Below are 20,136 nucleotides of genomic sequence, written 5' to 3'. Positions count from 1 at the left end.
TAAGAGAGAATGTGGACTCCTCTGATCTGTGTAATATAATGTCTCCATTCTCATGAGGAAAATGTTCTGATCTTTGAGCTGAGAGTTAAAATTCAACTTTAATAAAAGAAAGATATAGAATAAAGCAGAATGCATTTTAAATAGCACAGTAGTAGTAGTAGTAGTATATAGTTAGATATTCCTAACTATATCTATATATACCGATATGTAAAACCATAGACATATATACGTGTATGTATTTATCAATATGTATGTATATATGTCGATGTGTAAAGCAGGAGGCAGAGATTCAGCTGTACACACCAATGACGGGCAGAGTGGGGCGGGGTTTTAGCTTTCACTCCGCCTACATTGAGCTCCGCCCCGAGTTGCCCACTACAGTGCGTCTTTACAGTTGTTGTCATGGTGATGTGACCCTCAACCGTAGATTCGGGCAGTTTGTTATCGGTTTTATCGAACACAAATACGGTAGTTGTTTTATTTGACCACAGAAATGGACTTACCGGCGACATTTTACGGTAAACTCGATAAAAGAAACCCAGTTTTAGTCTCTTTTAAACGAGACATTAACTCGTTTATGACACAAATTAAACAATTCGCTTCCGTTACCGACCAGGACAACAGGTCGTATGCTCGAGGGTAAGACGTTAAAAGCTAACAGTAACATTGGCTTATTGAAGTTCACGTTAGTTAGCTTCATTCTGTTTTTTCTGCCGTTATTGCCGAAGTTTGGTCTTTAAAAATTAAGTACTTTTACATTATATTTAGCATTTATTTGTTTGTCTCTGTCGCATCTAGTGTAATTTGTTTCGTGCTAATGATTTTTAGGTATCTGGGTTACAGTCCCAGCACAGCGTGGAAGAGCTGAGTCACTGCGCATGCGCCCTGAAAGTACGGGTGTCTTAGCATAACAGAGATTTCGGTGAACCTTAATGGCAATACTGTCTGTTGCGCCCTGCGGGGAAGGGAGGGGGTGATGGTTATGAGTTGCAGTGTTAGTGCAGTGACCGAAGGGGGTGTCATAGGACTGGTTCTGGCCCTCGTGGGTGGTATTACAAACATGGTGAATCCGTCAACTATAATTTACTGCCAGTCTGTTTATATTATTCATTTTAAATTGTTTTTAATTTGAAGGATTAAAACCCTTGTGGAGATTTGGAAGAAATACAACCAGCGTCTGCCTTCGAATTTGTACCAGGAACACATGCTGCAGATTGCAGATTTTCTCTTTGGATTAAAGGTGAAATTTAAAACACGCTGATATCTGGTCTATTGATCTTTTTATTGTCTGGTTTATTCCACATTAATGAATTTCATTTGTCTGACACTCATATTTTTGCCTCTTTGTGTGTGTGTGTGTGTGTGATGTGTGTGTGTGTGTAGATGTTCAACCTGGCTCTGTGGAAGGGATTCGGTCTCCACCTGCAGCTGTTCAGCTCAGTCAACATCACCGACATCACAGGCGTGGACCACTTCATGAGCTGCTTCTTCCCCGAAGGCTTCGATACAGACCAGGAAGTGTTTGTCATGAAGGTACAGTGCGCTCTGTGAGCTGATGTGCAGTGAGTCTGTGTGTGTGTTACGTTACGGCTGGTCGTACAGTATTATTGCTGTTGTAAAGAATTGTTTTGTGTGTGTGTGTGTGTGTGTGTGTGTGTGTGTGTGTGTGTGTAGATGCGTGCAATGAAGGGCTGTGCCTCGTGTATATTTGAGGAGCAGAAAAATCACAGCGTCCTGACTCAGACGGGACTCGGCATCCTGCTGCGTGTGCTGAACTTCATGAGGATCATGATGCAGGCATTTCAGCAACATGAACACCTCCACATGCAGCTGTACGACGGTATGTTAGTACGACTCGGCACTTTTCTGACCGGAAACTTTGGAAAAACTAGTCGATTTTGGGAAATAGACAATTAATACATTCTGCTGTATTTTGATGTTGTTGTACAGTTAACCTCTGACTGTATGTTCTTCTCCGTCTGTCTCCTGTCATTTAGGCGCGTCGCACATTTACAACATCAGCTGTTACCTGATGACGATGAATCACAGTGCACAGGTAAAAAAAAATGGAGCTCATACTGCTGCCTGTTTTGTTTTTTTTGAAACTGTAGATAGATTTTAGACATGTCTGATACACTGTGAAGGAAACGGTAAAATATATGTCACCATTTATACATCTACGATCCCGTTCAGGTCCTGGAGTACCTCCTGTGGGCCAGCATCAGTTTAGAGCTGTCCATCCCTCTGATGACCGTGAAGTATCTGCCATTGATCGTCACACTCTACTGCGCAGTCTGCCAGTGTTACTATGACAACCAGGCCGAGGAGCAAGCGGAGGTGAGAGACGTCTGCGTCCGGACACCAACAAATGCACAGTCATCAAAACAGATGGAGATACTAACTGTGACCTGCAGGTTTCTGTCAGATTATTTAGAGCCATATGTAAATTCATGCTTAAATATTTATCGACAACAGCAGAAATGAAAGATTCCTCACGGCTGGCATGTTTATTGGTCATTTTTGTATGAAATTACAAATCTGTGTATTCAATTAGAAAAGGTTCACAAACTGAGTTAGAGTTGCTCTGAGGGTCTGATCCTGTTTTTTTAATTTGTTTGTGCATCTCTCAGAAGTTTGGAAGGAGAGCTCTCGGTAAAATCGTGACGCTGGCGGAGCTGGAGGAGCCGAGTGAGGCGGACGCCGAGACTCAGAGAGCTTTCAGAGAGGCCTCCATTAAGGTGGGAGTTCTCCGAGGTCACCAACACTGCAGTCACTTCACTGATACGGTGATCATGTTTTGTCTTCTTCTGTGATCGAATTCAAAGGTAATAAAGATGTTTTTGTTTTTGTTTTTTTCAGTTAGGTGCCATGATCTTCAAGCAGGCTGCGTTCGTGGCGAGACGTCCTCAGAGAGACAGACGGCTGGAGGACATAGTCGGCGTAAGAACATCCACTTTACTGTCATACCATCATATTCAGTGTTGAAGCTCATCCTAAAGTTTACCGTCACATTAAGGTCTGCTCGGTGTAGAAGCCAAACACTTCTACCTGTATGATGAAGTTGCATTACTGCTCTTTGCTGCATATATTTTTATGTCCTAATTTACTTGATGTATTGTACTGAATTTAATTAGGATCGTGTGCGTATCCTTCAGGTGCCGTGGCCTCAGACTGCGACCGGCCGCGTCCTCTCCGACCTGTTTGACTGCAGCGCTGCACACTTCCTGGTCGTCCTGGAGGCTCTCGGTGACGACGCGACACGCCTGCTGCAGGGGAAGATGCCAGACGACCTGAAGCATCAGAAGGTGGTGATGGAGCTCCTGTCAGCTGGGATCGGTATATTATCTGGTTAGTGACACACACACACACACACACACAGTGATTACAGTAAGTACACAGATGAAAAATAAACCAGGTGCAGTGTGTCTGAGTGTGTTAATGTGTGTTAGGAGTCACCAGCAGTGTTGATCAGAGGTGTGGCGACCACTCATGTTTGTCTCCTGCTGTACTGACAACAACATCAAGTCTCCTAGATTTAGCCACTACAGGTCAGTCACTTTTGTTGTTGTAGTTGTTGTTTTGTTTTTTTCTGACTGTTTATCCTTTTTTTTTTTTTACAGCTTTATCTGTATGTTTTATTATCAATTCTGCAAAATAAGATTAAAAGTAGAACAAAGACAACACTTCTCTTCGGTTTAAATATTAACGCTTGGAATAAAACAAAGGTTCAACTTAGAAAGGGATAATAAATAAAAATCCAAACGTAAAATTAAAAAGGGAATGTGGGAGCCCGGGAGGAGTGTTTCAAGTTTTAACCACCTGACTGTGATGCATTTAGTTGCTGCTGTTGTCAATATTTATGAAAGACATTTTTCTTAGCTCTTCCATCATGCCAATCCCTTCATCGGTGTGTGTGTGTGTGTCTCCAGGAGAAAACAAAGTTCCCGTCATGTCTGCAGTGAAGTTCATCAAACTGCTGTTCCAGTACAGACAGCTGGATTCATTCAGTGAGCTGAGCAGAGAGATGCTGCAGGTTTTATCTGTGAGTCGCTCACCGGCTCTCCTCACCTGGTGCTTCTGGTCTCCGTGTGTGTGTGTGACCTGGTGTCTCCATGTGTGTGTCAGGGTTTGGAGGATCAGTCGTTCAGGAAGGCAGAGTGTGATCTCACTTTACTGTCCAGCTTCAACAGTCTGCAGAGTTCCCAGCAGATTCATCCTCGACGGGGCAACACGGACGACAGTGAGCACACGAGAGCTGACTCAGGGCTTTATGTTGTTAAACTGACAGCGCACAGCGCATTTAGAGGATTCTTGTAGGCCATTCATGATCATTGATCCTTAAACCTTTTCTCCCTTTTTCTTGATTTGACTGGTTCACTCAAACAGAAAATATTAGAAAATGAATGAAATAATAAGAACCACTGGTTATAGGTTTAGTAGTTGAAGATGTTGATGACACTTTAACATGTTATTAATAAGTTATTACCGTAGCTTCTTCTTTATAATGTGATGTCTTTGTCCAACAGTCCGACAGAAGCCTTCCTTCTCCATCAGTGACGAGATCCCTCGTCTGCTGGATGCTCTGCACACGTCTGTGTGTGGCTCTGCCCCTGTAAGTGTCAGGTGTGTGTGTGTGTGTGTGTGTGTGTGTGTGTGTGTGTGTGTGTGTGTGTGTGTGTGTGTGTGTGTGTGTGTGTGTGTGTGAATGATTAGAGCTCGGAGGAGGACTTCTTACTGTGTTTGCATGCGTGTGTGTGTGTGTGTGTATTTATGTGTGTTTGTGTGTGTGTGTGTGTGTGTGTGTGTGTGTGTGTGTGTGTGTGTGCAGGAGGAGCAGCCAGACAGAGACCTGGTTCTGGAGATTGTCTTCTCTCTGTGGAGTCAGATGAAGGTGGAGCCGCAGAGGGATCAACTGACATTCACACACTCCCTCCAGAAGGTGGATGATTATCACAAGGTTTGTTTTCAAAAAGGTCAAATATAAAGTTAAAGCCTTCTCACTGAGCACGTAAAATGTTGATGAGATAAAAGATGGATGTTGTCTGTGTGAACGTCCCTGCAGTGTCTGTGCTGCCTCTCTGCTCTCTGTGATGTGGCCTCCTCTGGTGACCTGGCGTCTGTAGACTGTCTAATGATGGCAGACATGATGTACACATTGGGGACTCGACTGGAGAGAGCAGCTCAATGTTGGGATCAGACGCAGTGGTCAGGTGACGAACGACTTCCTGTCATCTGCTCCCTCATTGATATCTGCACTCCATCCTCTTTATCTTCAAACACTGTGTCGTTGTTCTCATCTCTATTACAGGAGGCCGTGACGATGATGATGATGTGAAGCCGAGCTGTTTCTCTCTTCTCCAGGTGTGTGAATATGCTGACTGACTGCAGATCATCCACTGATAACAGTCTACATTGTATATTGTAGTGTGTGTGTGTGTGTGTGTGTGTACCCACAGAGTACAGACACACAGCTGCTTCTGAAGGTGTGTGAGGTGGTGCAGAGGGGGCTTGGAGTTTTAACTTCAGGTGTTGCTGCTCTGATGCCCCGAGACTCCTCAGCAGTCGCCGAGTCGGCCTTCATGCAGGTAAGTCGACCTGTCAGACAGTCGTGTGGAAGATTCCTGTCGCTCCAAGTCGGCCTCTCAGGAACTGAACTGACCTCCTCCTGTTCTCATAGAAGTTCAGTCCATCAGTATGTTCTCCAACATCAGAGGAGGGAGAGGAAGAAGACTATCAGCACACCCTGTCCACAAACACCTTCCTGCTGGCCAGAGACCTTCATCTAAAGCTGAACATCCTCCACCACAGAACCTCCCTCCAGTTACTGCAGAGACACGCAGGTCAGACTCTCTGAAACACACATGGACACACTGCCAGGATCTCTGAGCAGCCGCTTGCCTCACAGACTGGTTTCTGAACCAGAAGTTTAAATGTTGACGTGACTGTTTGTTGTGTGTAGTTACAGAGTCTGAAGTGTTAGAGCGCATCAAGAGGAACAAAGTGTCCAGAGCTCATCTGCTGCTGCAGAAGGTCCTGCTGCTGCACAACAGAGAGGAGCTCGGAGACGGCAGCGAGACCAGACGTCTGCTCAAGGTCACACCACCACCCTCCATTAGATCCACTGTTATTAACAGGCATAAACGTCCTTTTGTTTCATGAGCCACTTTTAAGATGTCTGACGAGTGTTTCACTGATGTTCTGGACAGGAGGCGTCCGCCCTGACAGAGAAAGCCGCGATGGAGGAGAGACGGGTGCACATGTCCTACGCACCGAAGCCTCCAGATGAAAAGAAATCCACAGGAAGGAAGAGGGAGGAGAGGAACCCGGCTCCTCCCCCCATCCTCCTCTCCCGCACCGACCACTCCTTCACCTTCAGCCCGGCTCCTTACAACCTGGAGAGAGAGGTGAGATGAGAAGAGCTTTAAGTTATCAGTTAATCTAACAATGATGTAATAATCCACCCTCCTCTGATGCCGTTTCCTCTACCTGGTTGTGTGCAGGTGTTCTGGTACCAGCTCTGCGGTCGGGTCACTGACAGCTTTAACCAGAAAGTCCGGCTGAGAGACTGCAGCCTGACGGGAACCGGAGACATGGTTCAGTTTGTTTCTGTCACATTTTCAGATCATCGTCAGTCTGTGTGTCGATGATGACATCATGTCTGACTCTGTGTGTAGGTCCCTGCTGTGAGTGGTGAGTGTGTTCTGACGGTGGACCGGCTGCAGCCCAACCAGACGTATGTGTTTGCTGTTGCAGCGTACAACCGACATGGCATGCTGCTGGGAAACACGATCGGGGAGACAACGTTCCCTCTGCTGGCCTCCATGCCGCTGCCGCTGCTCTCCACGTGGGCTCACCTGGCTCAGGTAACCTCCCTCCCTCCTCTCCTCCCCCTCTCCACACGCGCGCGCGCACACACACACACACACACACACACACACACACACACACACACACACACACACACACACAACCAGCACCATCAGACAGACAGAGGAGGCAGGATGATGCAGCTGTGTTCACGTCTCCTCAGGTGGCCTTTCAAACGCAGCAGTACGATGTAGCACAGAGAGCCTGCAGGGTCCTGTGGAGCCATTTCACCCTCCCTGACAGGAAGTCCAACAGCTCACAGGACCGACTGGCCGACACCAGGTGAGCAGGAACCACTCAAGCTCCGCTCAGCTCAAAGAACTTGTTTATTTATCTCCCTCTCATCTGTCCCCATCCTGCAGGCTGAACACAGGAACCCTGCAGAGCTCCTCCCCTCACCTGGTCCAGCTGTTCCTCACCTCCATCTTCACCGAGACAGAGATCAACATCCAGCAGGGGGCTCTGTTCTGTGACTCCTTCAGTGACTGCGGACCGTTTACCTGGGAGCAGGTGAGCAGCAGGAAGTGGACCGACCACAGTGTGACAGGTTACAGGTCAAACAATGAAGTAGTGACATGTGGTCGTGCGTGCATGCAGGAAGCCAGACTGTCAGAGTGTGAGCGCATGCTGGTTGCCATGGACACAGCGATGTGTTTGAAAAACGGCACTGCTGCTGTTCAAGCTGCAGTTACCTGCTACGGCCTCCTGGCGCCGCTCATCTTCCACCAGATCTCTGCTGAAGGTGTTGTATATGTAAGCTATATATATAAAAAAAAAATCATCCAGACACGTCTGAACCATGTAACATGATATAAACTACAGATTATTGATCAAGTGAGTCTGTGTTCTGACGTTCAGGTGCTGAAGAAGTGTCTGATGGTTCTGTTTGAGAATTCAGGTGTTCTCAAACAGAAGTGGACCGAAGCCACTAACGAGTCTTTAATGCACATGGTCACCTGCATCACCTACTACCTGTCGAAGGTGTGTACGAGTCCAGTTTCACGTTATGTCTTCAGCTTGCAGTCCACATGCTAAGCAAGGTAAAGTGTCTTACGAAGCGATCTGTGACTCTTCCCGCTGACAGATGTCACAAGTGCTGCAGAAGCATCGGGTGGGCAATGAGCTGATGGACTGCGGACGCAGGCTGCTGCAGGACATCTGCGGCTCCAAACAAACTGAAGCCGTAAGAAATGGAAGAAAAAGTCTGTTTATTTAAATCTCTCCTGAAATTAACGGGAGGTCCTGACATTTCGTAATTGATATATATCGTATTTTTTTTATTGAAGACAGCTTAAATTTTAGACACCTTATTAACTGGTTTTATGTTTGTGTGTAGAATAAAACAGTAGTTCACGGTGCTGTTAAAGGTCATATGAAGATAATTCTCCAGCTGAAGGCGCTGCAAGGAAAGCACAAGAAAAACATCACATCTCACATCGCAGCTCACAGCATAGTTGACGGTAATACACACACACACACACACACACACACACACACACACACACACACACACACACAGGTCTTCAAAACTAGTCTGTGGATACAGCAGGAAGATCTAAAAAATTTTTTATAAACCACAGTTTCAACACTGAACACTGTGTCTTTATGTCTGCAGAGGTTTTCCGGCCTCTGACCGACTGTGAGGATCCCGCCGTGTTGTTCGAGGTGATTTGCTGCGGCAGATTAGAGGACGCCTATGTAACCGGTACGTTTCCCTCCCTTTTGTTGATGAACAATCGCTTGTCTTCTCTCACATTTGTGTGTCCTCGCAGTGATGAAGCTCAGAGGCAAAGCGTGCTTTATTGAGTTTGCGTCTCAACTCCTCCAGAGGAGTCTGGAGGAAGGTCAGTCGGAGCTGGTGCTGACCTGGGGATACAACATCTTTCAGTTTCTGTCATGGTGGGTCTTTATTAATCACCTGATCCACCTCTTTATGGATCATGCTGCAGTTTATTCATAATGTAATATGAATAAACTTATGCAGACTGTCTGTGACGTCCTCTCTGTCAGGCGAGACGAGACGACGAGGCGTCCCACAAGACAAATGCAGGTGAACTGTCAGAGAAACTAGAAGTAGTAGTCAGACTCTGAAAAGAGGTGGATCACTGTGGGTGAAACACACACACACACACACACACACACACACACACACACACACACACACACACACACACACACACACATGATGTGTAATTAGTTTGAATTTTTAAAACAGAAGAAGAGGACATGTGACAACACGGGAAGGAAACGAAAGCAGAAAACGTCTCTAGTGCTAGCTAAAAGGTACAACGTGTGTTTGTGTGTCTGTCTGTTTGTTTGTCTGTGTTCACGTAAGCACGCGTGTTCTGGACAACTTTCTGTGTGTGTGTGTGTGTGTGTGTGTGTGTGTGTGTGTGTGTGTTGTGTGTGCAGGAGGAAACAGACGGTGAAGAAGCTGCTGACCATGATGTCACAGTGCTACAAGCAGCAGCTAAGGCGCTTCTGCAGGGAGGAGAGAGTGTGGAGGTCTTACCTGCACCACAGCACGGCTCAGGCTCACCTCACACTGCTTCACCAGGAGCATGGAGGGGGAGGGGGAGGCGGCCTGCACCTCAGGTAAACACACATCACCTGTTCTGTGTTGGTTCTGATTGATATATATATATATAGTGTATATTCATGCTGTATATTATATTCTTGTTGCTCAGGTACAGCCAGTTCACCTCTCAGTGTTTCCCTCTGGCCTCCCATGATGTCCTGCAGTGGACGGCCTGGAAGCAGCAGCCGTCCTCTGGACACAAAGACATCTCGGAGGGACACTCCTCTCACAGCGGTCTCAGGGAGGACAAGAGGACGCCTCGCAGAGACAGGGACAAAGATGAAGGTGAGGAAAACGACACACTGAAGATGAAAAAAACGTAAACCCGATGTGTGTTCGATCAGCTATCTGAACTCGTCGACAGCTGAAGACCACGTCACAGAGAGCTGCAAGGAAGAAGACTTCTCTCAGAGTCTTCATCGTTCAGCCGAGACTCAGAGACCATCTGCTGCTGCCCTGCTGGGTTCGCTGCACAAAGCTGCCTCACACCTTCGCAGGGCCATGGTACTGTATGCACACACACACACACACACACACACACACACACACACACACACACACACACACACACACACACACACACACACACACACTGCACACACATCCAGGTCATTCACTCACTGTGTGAAATCCAGTGTTTTGAATGTGTTGCAGGTGTTGGCCCATCGCGGCGGCCACTGGACCGCCCTGCAGTCCGTGTGTCAGACCGTGTGGGACCAGAACCGCAGATTCATCGTCCTGCTGCAGGCTGAAACCCCCTCCACCATCACATCTGAGCAGCATCAGTCCATCTTCACCCCTCTGCTGGTTCTGGCCACCGACCTCATCATGGACATGGTGAACACACTCGGGGTCAGTGTCACAAACTCTTACTTACTTACTTACTTACTTACTTACGTACACACACACACACACACACACACGCACACACACACACACGCGCGCGCTTGTTAGCAGCTCAACACACGATTGTTCATAAGAATATTTAGCTGAGCTCTCTGGACAGCTACATCAGCAGATATTCCTCACCATCATTCAACTGGCAAATCTCAAACAAGTTTCTTTATTCAAGCAGCTTCAGCCTGCAAACCCTTCTGGAGGGACATGAAGGTCACAGCACCTAATATAACTCACTACACATGCAGTAAAGGCCTGAGCTGAAGTGGTCCCGACTGAACTAGAGAAACCAAACCTCGAGGAGCAGAATCTGAGGACACAATTCAGTTCGTGTCTGTCCTCTCTGTCCTCGTCCCTCCAGCTGTGGCGTTTGTACGACCAAGACTCGACTGAGGATGAACTGGAGTCCGGTCTTCACTTCTCAGCTCCTCTGGACGACAGCACCCAGGTGGACCTGCGCTGGACCAGAACCTTGGTGCTGCACACTCTGGAGCGGCTCCACGACAGCTCAAAATGAGAGCCTGGCGCACTTCGCACTACTGTTCAACTCCTACACACGGTGAGGACAACATGTTATTGATGCAGGAAGAAAGGTACGTTATTTTGTTTGATTTTGACCCGATGATCTGTTCCCCGACGAGGTTTGGTGTGCGTCCGTCTGTTCGTCCTCCACAGCGAGCGTTACGCCTGCAGCGTCACTCCTCTGCTCCTCCACGCTCAGAGGAGGCTGCTGGAAAGAATCACGTCTTTTGGAGGACCTGCTGTCCCACAACCGCATCACGTCAGGACACTGAAGGACACAGGGACAGAGGTAACACACACACACACACACAGAGGGACACAGGGGCAGAGGTAACACACACACACACACAGAGGGACACGGGGACAGAGGTAACACACACACACACACACACACACACACACACACACACACACACACACACTCACACACACACACACACACATTATAGAAATTATGTCTGACATCTGATTGTCCTGCAGGAAGAAAGACCAACTTTAATTATTTTCATGCTCATGTTTTGTATTTATGTTGCGATGTCACATACTCCCTGCTCGCTTCAAAGTGCACTTCATTCTTCTCCTTTGATTACTCCTTTGATATGTGCTGTTTTCTGTCCTACACGTCAGGTGACCTCCAGAAGTTACGCCGCCTGCCAGCTGCTCAGCGGTTGGACGCCTCAAAGCTGCACAGCAACAAAACATAAACCGGCTCTTCGAAGAGCAGCTGAACTCAAAGGTCTGAACATGTGAAGTCACTCAAACAGCTGTAAACAGCTGCCCAGCATCACAGCAGGGTAACAGAGTGTGTGTGTGTGTGTGTGTGTGTGTGTGTGTGTGTGTGTGTGTGTGTGTGTGTGTGTGTGTGTGTGTGTGTGTGTCTCAGGTGCAGAGCAGCAGCTGTCCATGTCCCTTGTCTGTGTCCCTCTGGACGTGGAGGACACGCTGCACTGCTATCATCAGGCTCTGGAGAATAAACCTGCTCATCTTCAGCAGTTGGAGGACAGTCGGTCAATGCTGCTGCAGCTACTGGTGGACACATGGACCTGTGAGTGTACGCGCACATACACGCGCACACACACACACACACACACACACACACACACACACACACCAGCTTTTTAAAACTCCTCCTCCTCTTCAGGCTCCGCCCCCTCTTCAAACTCCTGTCATCCAGAGACTGTCTTCAGCCTCCATGTCCCCCCTGACCGCATGTCCACTGTCCTCACTGCGTACTCCACTTCCTTCAGTAAGAGCGGACTCGACACTCAGAGAAAGACTTTTATATCCCACTGTACATGAACGCAGCACTGACAGGTGACCAGCAAGTGGGAGAAAGTTCTCAGAGGTCTCACTGTCAACTCTTCCGCAGAGCATCTCCACGTCGGCTGTCACAACTCTCTCAGAGTTCAGGTTCTCCACGAGACGGGAGACCTGCAGCTGTTCAACGGGAGACCACAGTGAGAGTCTGTCTCTGTGTGTGTGTGTGTGTGTGTGTGTGTGTGTGTGTGTGTGTGTGTGTGTGTGTGTGTGTCTGTGTGTGTGCGTTGGTTTAAAACTGCAGCCGTTTATTGTTTCCCACAGTAAAACATCTCATAGTGATTTTTCTGTCCTGTTTGTTTCCCGCCTTCTTGCGTGTGACCTGCAGGGCAGCGCTCTCCTGCTGGAGTCAGGCGGTGGACATTGCCCTGCAGAGCTCCGACACTGTGAAGAGGTGGGACGGTGTTTCCTGCGGGGGGGGCTCCCTGCAGCAGACCCTGAGACGGGCCGGCCTGTGGGGGTGTCTGCAGGCGGCCGTTCTCACTGCCAAGATCGCTCAGTAGGTTTCACTCAGGTGGTCGCAGATGCGATGCTCGCTGCATTTTACGGACATTAACGTGCCGCCGAAACCTACCTGCCTCTGAAGGTGTGTTTTAATCTGCAGGTTTATCTTCACTTCTCCTGACATGAGCCAGCGGACCGACTGCTGCCTGCTGTCTGCTCACCTCTTCAAGGTCCCACACGGTTCTGACTGTTGTTGATGACTCTGCTGCATGTTGGTCTCTCAGTTTATTTGTGATTGTCATGAGCCAAAATATTTGATTTCACAGCGGATTTTCTCAAAAACTGAAACGTGTTTTTTTTTTTTTTACAGTAATATTGCAGTAATCCGTGCTGACTTCCTGTGATAATAATCCTGCTGTACATCCCAGAAATATCTGACTTTTAATCTGTTTTTCTGTCTGTGTTGAATTTATAGAACCATCACGGAGCTCAGTGATAAAAAGTGTCTAAAAGTGACGCATCTTTCAAGAACAGACCGTCTATGACTAATATAAAACACGAAGGCTTCATCTGCTGTTAAAATAAGAGCTTTACATGCTTTTTAAATCACAAAAATTATTGCGATCACAAATTTGTATGTGTGTTTACTCCTGACATGCCGTGTGTGTGTGTGTGTGTGTGTGTGTGTGTGTGTCTGTCTGTCTGTCTGTCTGTCTGCCTGTCTGTCCGTTTTAATCCAGACATGCCCGTGTGTGTGTGTGTGTGTGTGTGTAATACTCCTGACATGCCCGTGTGTGTGTGTGTGTGTGTGTGTGTGTGTGTGCGCCTTCCACAGTGTGTGCTGTGCTGCTCCATGGCTCGGCCTCAGGACGACCTCCAGTATGCCTCCTACCGCCTGACGGGTGAACTGTTCCCTGGAGTCGACCTTTTCTCGGAGCCCCGCCGGCTCAACGCCGCCACCACCGTCACCAGCCTCGGCTTCGTCTGTCACTGGCTCTACGGCACCGGCTACCACCTCACGGTACACCAACACACTCCGTCTGTCTGCGCTCGTTCTGAAGGCTAACTCGGTGCTCGTGTTTGTGATTTCAGCTCCTGCCCGTTCTCACCCTCCACCTCCACTTTGTGGGGACGGTGTGCAGAGACGTGCGTCGGACCGTTGAGGGCAGAACGCTGAAGGTCAGAGTTCAATTCAATTCAATTGTATTTATATCGCGCCAAATCACAACACGGGTCATTTCATGGCATTTAACACATTAAAGTCCTCACAGCAGAACTTTACAACATGAAACGGAGAAACCCAACAATTCCCACATAAGCCAGGAGGGAAAAAACTCCTCTTTAAGGGAGAAAAACCTCCAACCTCTGTTAAGAGGGAAAAACTCCCTCTTAACAGGAAGAAACCTCCGACAGAACCAGGCTCAGAAGTGGGCGGCCATCTGCCTCGACTGGTTGGGCTGAGGGGAGAGCAGAGAGAGAAAAGGACAGCATAGAGATACAAGACATGAACTGTTGGTGGAGACGACAATCACAGAGCAGAGACATGCAGCTCCACGGCCGGAGACATCTGCAAAAGAAAAAACTGAAATTACGCGAGCGAGGGAACTGAATGCAACAGACAATAAGAAAAAACTATGGGAGAGAAAAAGCATGAAAAAGCAGTTTGCCTCCTCTTCTTCCATGCAGACATTGTTCTCCTCCTGATTGGTGGAGATTTATTCTGTTTCCTGCAGATCCGAGCTCTGACCGAGCTGAGTCTGTTCTCTGAAGCTGTGAAAGAGGCGGTTTTTCTGTCTCAGGGAGGCGCCGTCATGCTGCCTCACGGACGACACATCATCACGCCGGATACCCAGGTACGATCACCTGATTTAAGAAACTTCTTCTGCAGCTCATCCACTTCAGAATGTTTAGCTTTTAATTGTTCAGTGCAGTCGTGTGTTTCTGTTTTGGCTGTGAACAGTTGTAATATCGATAAGTTTTATGTCTCACTATTTCTTACATATTGTGAATATACTTCCAGGTGTTTATTCTGCTGTTTGTATGTGAACAACTTGATCTGCTTCTGCACGGAAATATTAGTTTGTTTGTGCAATAATCTGAATAAACTTTCTGTTTATTGTGCAGCTGAAGAAGAACTTCTGCAACAACAAGACTCTCGTGGACAACATGGAGGTGCTTCTGCTGTCGGCCTTCTTATGCATGTTTCTGCGAATTAATTACACGTGTGATTAAACCTTAAAGAGGAAGACAGTCACATGTCTTTGTGCTGCTCGCTCTGCTTCATATTTCCACGCCAGTCCTGCACTGACACTGTAAGTTGCATTCGTGGTGCTTGTTTTCAGGGTTTGGAGGAATTTGTGAAGTGTGACTTTCCTCCGGAGGTCTGCTCACAATTCGGCCTCACGCTGTGCATCAGAATCAACCTCGCTCGCGTTCAACTCGTCCTGGCGATCGCCAACACCGTGCGAGGTCGTCCTGCGGCAGGTGTGTAACCGAGAGTACTTCCTCTTTCTGTACGTCGGTTTTACTCGTGACGTTTCTCAGTAGAACATTTTTCCATCATCCTGTGCAGGATTTACAGACAAGACATTCACTTTAAATACAGTTCGTGTGGTTTTATTGTGAAAGAGCCACAAAGGATGAAGCAGTCTGATTGTGTTTCAGATTGTGTTGAAGGGGAAGATGGGGTGGACACTGAGGACTCCTGCAGAGAGACAGAGCAGCCAAATATTCTGGATCCAGAGAGGATCAAGGTCAGACCTGATGGAAATTTTAAACTTCTTTAGTTCACTTCAGTCTGTCTGAGTCTGAGAGGCAAGTCAGAGACCTACCTGCACTCTGTTGATTGAGACGAATCATTACATCCCTGATGAATCAACAGTGAGTCTCATCAGTAATAAAGTCATAAAATCACTCCAAATGCACACATGAAACCAAACTAGCTGGGAATGCCGATGATTGTTGAAACGTTGAAATGCTTTAGCTTTAAATGCTGTTTGATGGATGTAACATTATGACTGATATAAAATTCTTCTCCGTAAGATCCCTGCTCTGAAAGAAAACTGTCAACAAGCCATCTAACGTTCTTCACACATTGAGCTGCTTGTTCTCATTGTTGTTCTTACCAATATGGAGGAACTTTTTTTTTTTTTGCGCCATACTTGTCCTCTCCTCTTGCAGCTCCTCCTGCTGGAAGCAGCGTCCTCCTGGTTGCTCTGCGTTTCTCAGCAGCTCCCGTCTCATCAGTGCAGCGACGCGGAGAAACTGGAGCTGACGATAGAATCCAGTCTTCTGAAGGCCAAGCTCTACCTGCAGCAGGGACGCGCTGCAGTCAGGTACGACGGCCTTAATGTGTGCGGACTGCGTCCGTTTGATCCGTGGCATCCTAACGGTTCTGATGTCCTCCAGCTCCAAGGTGGCAGATTCGTGTCTGCTGCTGCTGAGAACATCACCTGTGATCGTGAGAAGATCCAGAACGGCCGCTCGGAGACGAGTACGTATCACGCGACAAGAGAGGAAGCACGTATGAAGTTCAACATGAAACGCCTCCCTGTGTCCCGATTGGAAAACATCCCCACATATGGTGATGCCTCCAAAGTGTGTCAGCAGCTCCCGACCTCTCTGAGGCAGCAGGGATCTGCTCCACATGCTGTGTGAGCATTTCTGAATATTATGTCCTCTCTGAAGGAGGCTACAGAATGCAACGTGTCGTACTCCCTGGAAGAAGATTGTCCGGCAGCCGTGGAGGCCAGCGAGCGGGTCGGACTCAGTCTGTGGCTGCGCTGCCGCCTGGTTCTGGTCCACAGTCTGGTGGCCCTCATCCCCGACCCGGCTGCTCCCTACAAAGGTCTGTAGTCTAGATAGATGGAGGGAGGGATGCTTTATTAATCCCTCAAAGGGAAATTCTTACGTTACAGCAATACATACAGGGTAAAGCAATAAAAATGACAAAGGTAGTAAAAAATATTGAACTTTTTTTTTTTTTAAATACACATTACATACAAATAAAAATTTTATAATATTAAATTAAACTAAACTAAACAACAGTGCAATGAATTAAACAAACAAACATTATTATGTTATTGCGTGATGGATTTGGCCAGAGGTGAGTTAATGAACAGTCTGACTGCAGCGGGCAGGAACGATCTCTTGTATCGGTCCTTGTGAGCTGGATGAGTCCGTAGGAGAAAGTGCTCCTCTGTCCCTGCAGCAGGTGGTGGAGAGGGTGGTCAGGATTATCCAGTTTGTTCAGTGTCCTCCTCGCCACCACCTTTTCCAGACTGTCCAGTTTGCAAATCTACCTCCCACCTACAGGAAGACATCCTGCTGTGTCACTTAATAACACTTCTTATGTCCCAGTGTTACCAACAGATTACAGAAGCTGCACGTAGATCAGCGATAGGAAGATGAATGTCGGATATTAATTTGTTTGTGTGTCTGTTTAAAGATAAAAACATTGTTGAGGCGGCGGCTCGGGTGATCCAGAAGAGTCTGGATGAGAGCAGTCGATGGGGAGACCGAGATGTTCAGACCCTGCTGATGGTTGAAAGAGCCGAGCTGGAGGCACGGAGAGGGAGGACGAAAGACAGCACGGCAACACTGCAGGTAACAGCGCAACACACACACACACACATAAAACACGCAGCACAGAGACACACATGCATGCACACGCACACACACACACACATAAAACACGCATGCACACACACACAGACACACACTGCACGCAACACAGACAGACAGACACACACATACAAACAACACGCAGCGCACACACACACAGACACACACGCAACACACGCACGCATGCACGCGCACATACACACACACACTTTGTCTTTATTCATAAAAAATATGTGAATATTTCATGAAAGACAGAAAAACAATTGTTTACAATATAACAATATTAATCCTACAAATGATTCCTACTTCATTTATTAATAAAACGTAATAATGTGAGCAGGCTAATTTAATACCATTTGGCATCGTTGGGTAAAAACCTAAAAAAACAACGTTCTTTTGTCTTTATTACTTTGGTTTTTCTGATTTTCTTTTGTATTTTATTAAAAACAAATGATGTTTTTTGATTGTTTTGTGAGCCTCGATGTGGGCTGATATGATATATGATATGATATGATATGATATGATATGATATGATATGATATGATATGATATGATATGATATGATATGATGACTGAATCTGCTGTAAAGTAATGAGAGTGCTGCCGTTGTTTGTAGGAGGCGGTGAGCCTGCTGTCCGATTGGACGTCCATGTCCCCAGGCTGCAGTGTTACTCTGGCTCGGGCCGCTCTGCTGCTCAGCGACCTGAGAGGAGAACCAGGACGCAGACTTCTGGATCTGACCCGGAAGTTGCTGGAGAAGCAGGTGAGCACCAGAACACACCGATACGTCCCGTTCACTGGTTCCTGCACAAGGACTTCAATTGGGCAGCCGCACACATAGGTCAACAACCGACCAAGTATGTGACCATCCATTTTTTAATCATCATAAATATGACATTTTGGACGACAGTATAACTTTTTTTGTGCTATTTCTGACAACATGGTATAAGTATGACTTTCGTTAAAGTTATGGACGCTAACACAGTGGTGCAGTTGTCAGCGTCTGACTTATATGACTTTTAAACATATTATTGAAGAGGGATCAACGGTGCAGTGGTTGGCATTGTTGCCTCCTATTCAGAAGGTTCCAGGTTCGAGACTCACCCCTGAAAGGATGACATTAACATCTTAGATCAAAAGCCACGTCAAGGGCAAGAATCAAACCTGAAACCTTCTGACCGGGAGGCAACAACACTAACCACTGCACCACTGTGCTGTCTTCCATAAAATGTTTAGAAGTCATATAAGTTATATAAATCAGACAAACATGCAATAAAGGCAGCACAATTTTGCAGTTGTTAGCGTTGTCATCTCACAATCAGGAAGTACTGGGTTCGATCAAGGGATTGGAACTCTGTCTGTTCTGTCTGCATGTTCTTGCTTGGAGTGTGACTTTGTCACATTTACGACTACATGCATGACATTTGTTTTACATTATGCATTATGTTTTAACATGCACAAGTTAGTCATCCATATTTTATTTTTAGGTTATTACTTATGCAGGAACATGCAAATTCCACATAGAAAGTCCCAGGCAGGGATCAAACCACAGACCTTTAGACTATGAGATGACAACGCTGACAACTGCACCATTGTGTTGCCTGACATGACTTGGAATGGAAGTCATAGTTATAGCATATCGTTAGAAATAGCACAAAAAGTCATACTTCTTTAATGTCGTCCAAAAAGTGATAAAAAGGTCATACTATATAGCATGTCGTCCAAAATAAAGAGTAAAAAGTCATATTTCTGACGACATGCTATAAGTATGACTTTCGTTCAAGTCATGGAAGCTAACACTGTGCAGCTGTCAGTGTTGTTGTCTCACAGTCTAAAGGTCCTGGATTTGATTCCCGCCTGGGACTTTCTATGTTATTAATTTTTCCTGCAAAACTAATAACCTAAAACTAAAGTTTGTCGTCCATAATATGTAGTCCATAATGTAAGTATAGTATGACTTTTTTTCATATTTTGGACCATAAAAAAAGCCATGCCTTTTTTTCATATTTTGGACGTTATAGTATGACTTTTTTTTTTTCTTCATATTTTGGACGACATATGACTTTTTTTCATATTTTGGACGACATGCTTTATAGTATGACTTTTTTTTTTTTTTTTCATATTTTGGACGACAAGTATGTCTTTTTTTATGGTCCAAATAAAGTGTTATTGTAGTTACTGCTGTAACTATAAGCAAAATCAGCAAAATCAAATACTATTGACTAAATACCTGAATATGGACATTACTGAAACCTGCTGATAGATATTGACTTTTGTTTTTTTTACTCTGTTTCTTTCAGCTCCGTGTTTTCGGTCAGACTGTCATGTTGGCTGATGGAAAACTAGTTTTCCCTCCTGGAATCACAAACATGTACCTCCCTCACCTCCACCTGCTGCAGCAGACCACTGAGCGACTGGGTAACTGAACACTTCACCTTCCACGCCTTCAAACTGTTCCAAAACATAATTTTACACGATTCTTCCACACGTGTAATAAAAAGATTTGTTTCTGTGTTTTTTCTGGCAGACTTAAGTGGTTCAAAAGTTTATAAAAAAATGTCACAGTAAAGTATGTAAAATATCTTTTTATAGTTCAAGCTGGTTGATATCAGCAAAATCAAATATCACAATAAATACTTACCTAAACAAGTATTTCTTTTCCAGGGAGTTTTTATATTTGACTGATAATACACACATACTTTATTTTCCAATGTGTATTCGTACTTTTTTTTCAGTACTATTTCTGTCTATTGGAGAAAAAGGCCAGCCGACTCTTTAATTAACTCTGAAAGTGTTGAGTTAAATGCAGTTTTATTTTGAAACTTGCAGCAGGAAGTACTTCCTTCACTTCCTGGACTCACACATTTGCAGCCTTCATCCTCTAGAGG

At 46.2% G+C, this 20,136-nt stretch overlaps 1 protein-coding gene across 1 annotated transcript; it reads left to right on the top strand.

Moving 5' to 3' along the window:
- The first annotated feature begins 422 nt into the window (after positions 1-422).
- On the top strand, positions 423-19,889 carry cfap54 (cilia and flagella associated protein 54). The gene is given in 57 exon segments (XM_069160588.1): positions 423-639; positions 1,135-1,240; positions 1,384-1,533; positions 1,675-1,840; positions 1,998-2,056; positions 2,194-2,337; positions 2,631-2,738; positions 2,860-2,940; positions 3,156-3,348; positions 3,450-3,548; positions 3,930-4,042; positions 4,126-4,240; positions 4,527-4,612; positions 4,829-4,957; positions 5,063-5,210; positions 5,309-5,361; positions 5,457-5,585; positions 5,678-5,840; positions 5,960-6,093; positions 6,207-6,404; positions 6,501-6,593; positions 6,675-6,863; positions 7,031-7,149; positions 7,230-7,377; positions 7,465-7,620; positions 7,726-7,848; positions 7,952-8,050; positions 8,204-8,327; positions 8,483-8,572; positions 8,640-8,766; positions 8,878-8,917; positions 9,083-9,150; positions 9,280-9,462; positions 9,555-9,730; positions 9,810-9,949; positions 10,100-10,297; positions 10,704-10,855; positions 10,857-10,901; positions 11,018-11,153; positions 11,492-11,600; positions 11,748-11,909; positions 12,006-12,110; positions 12,234-12,321; positions 12,510-12,680; positions 12,786-12,855; positions 13,461-13,646; positions 13,718-13,804; positions 14,359-14,478; positions 14,750-14,797; positions 14,968-15,109; positions 15,290-15,378; positions 15,806-15,960; positions 16,034-16,118; positions 16,313-16,472; positions 17,073-17,230; positions 17,865-18,011; positions 19,549-19,889. Coding segments are annotated over 57 exon segments (7,134 nt in total). The 5' UTR covers positions 423-493; the 3' UTR covers positions 19,675-19,889.
- The last annotated feature ends 247 nt before the right edge of the window (positions 19,890-20,136 follow it).

This window comes from Embiotoca jacksoni, unplaced genomic scaffold (genome assembly GCF_022577435.1).
Source record: "Embiotoca jacksoni isolate LCO1_2020_lvr unplaced genomic scaffold, fEmbJac1.0.p SCAF_27, whole genome shotgun sequence".
Classification (NCBI taxonomy): Eukaryota; Metazoa; Chordata; class Actinopteri; family Embiotocidae; genus Embiotoca; species Embiotoca jacksoni.
This window is presented reverse-complemented; position numbering and strand designations above follow the sequence as displayed.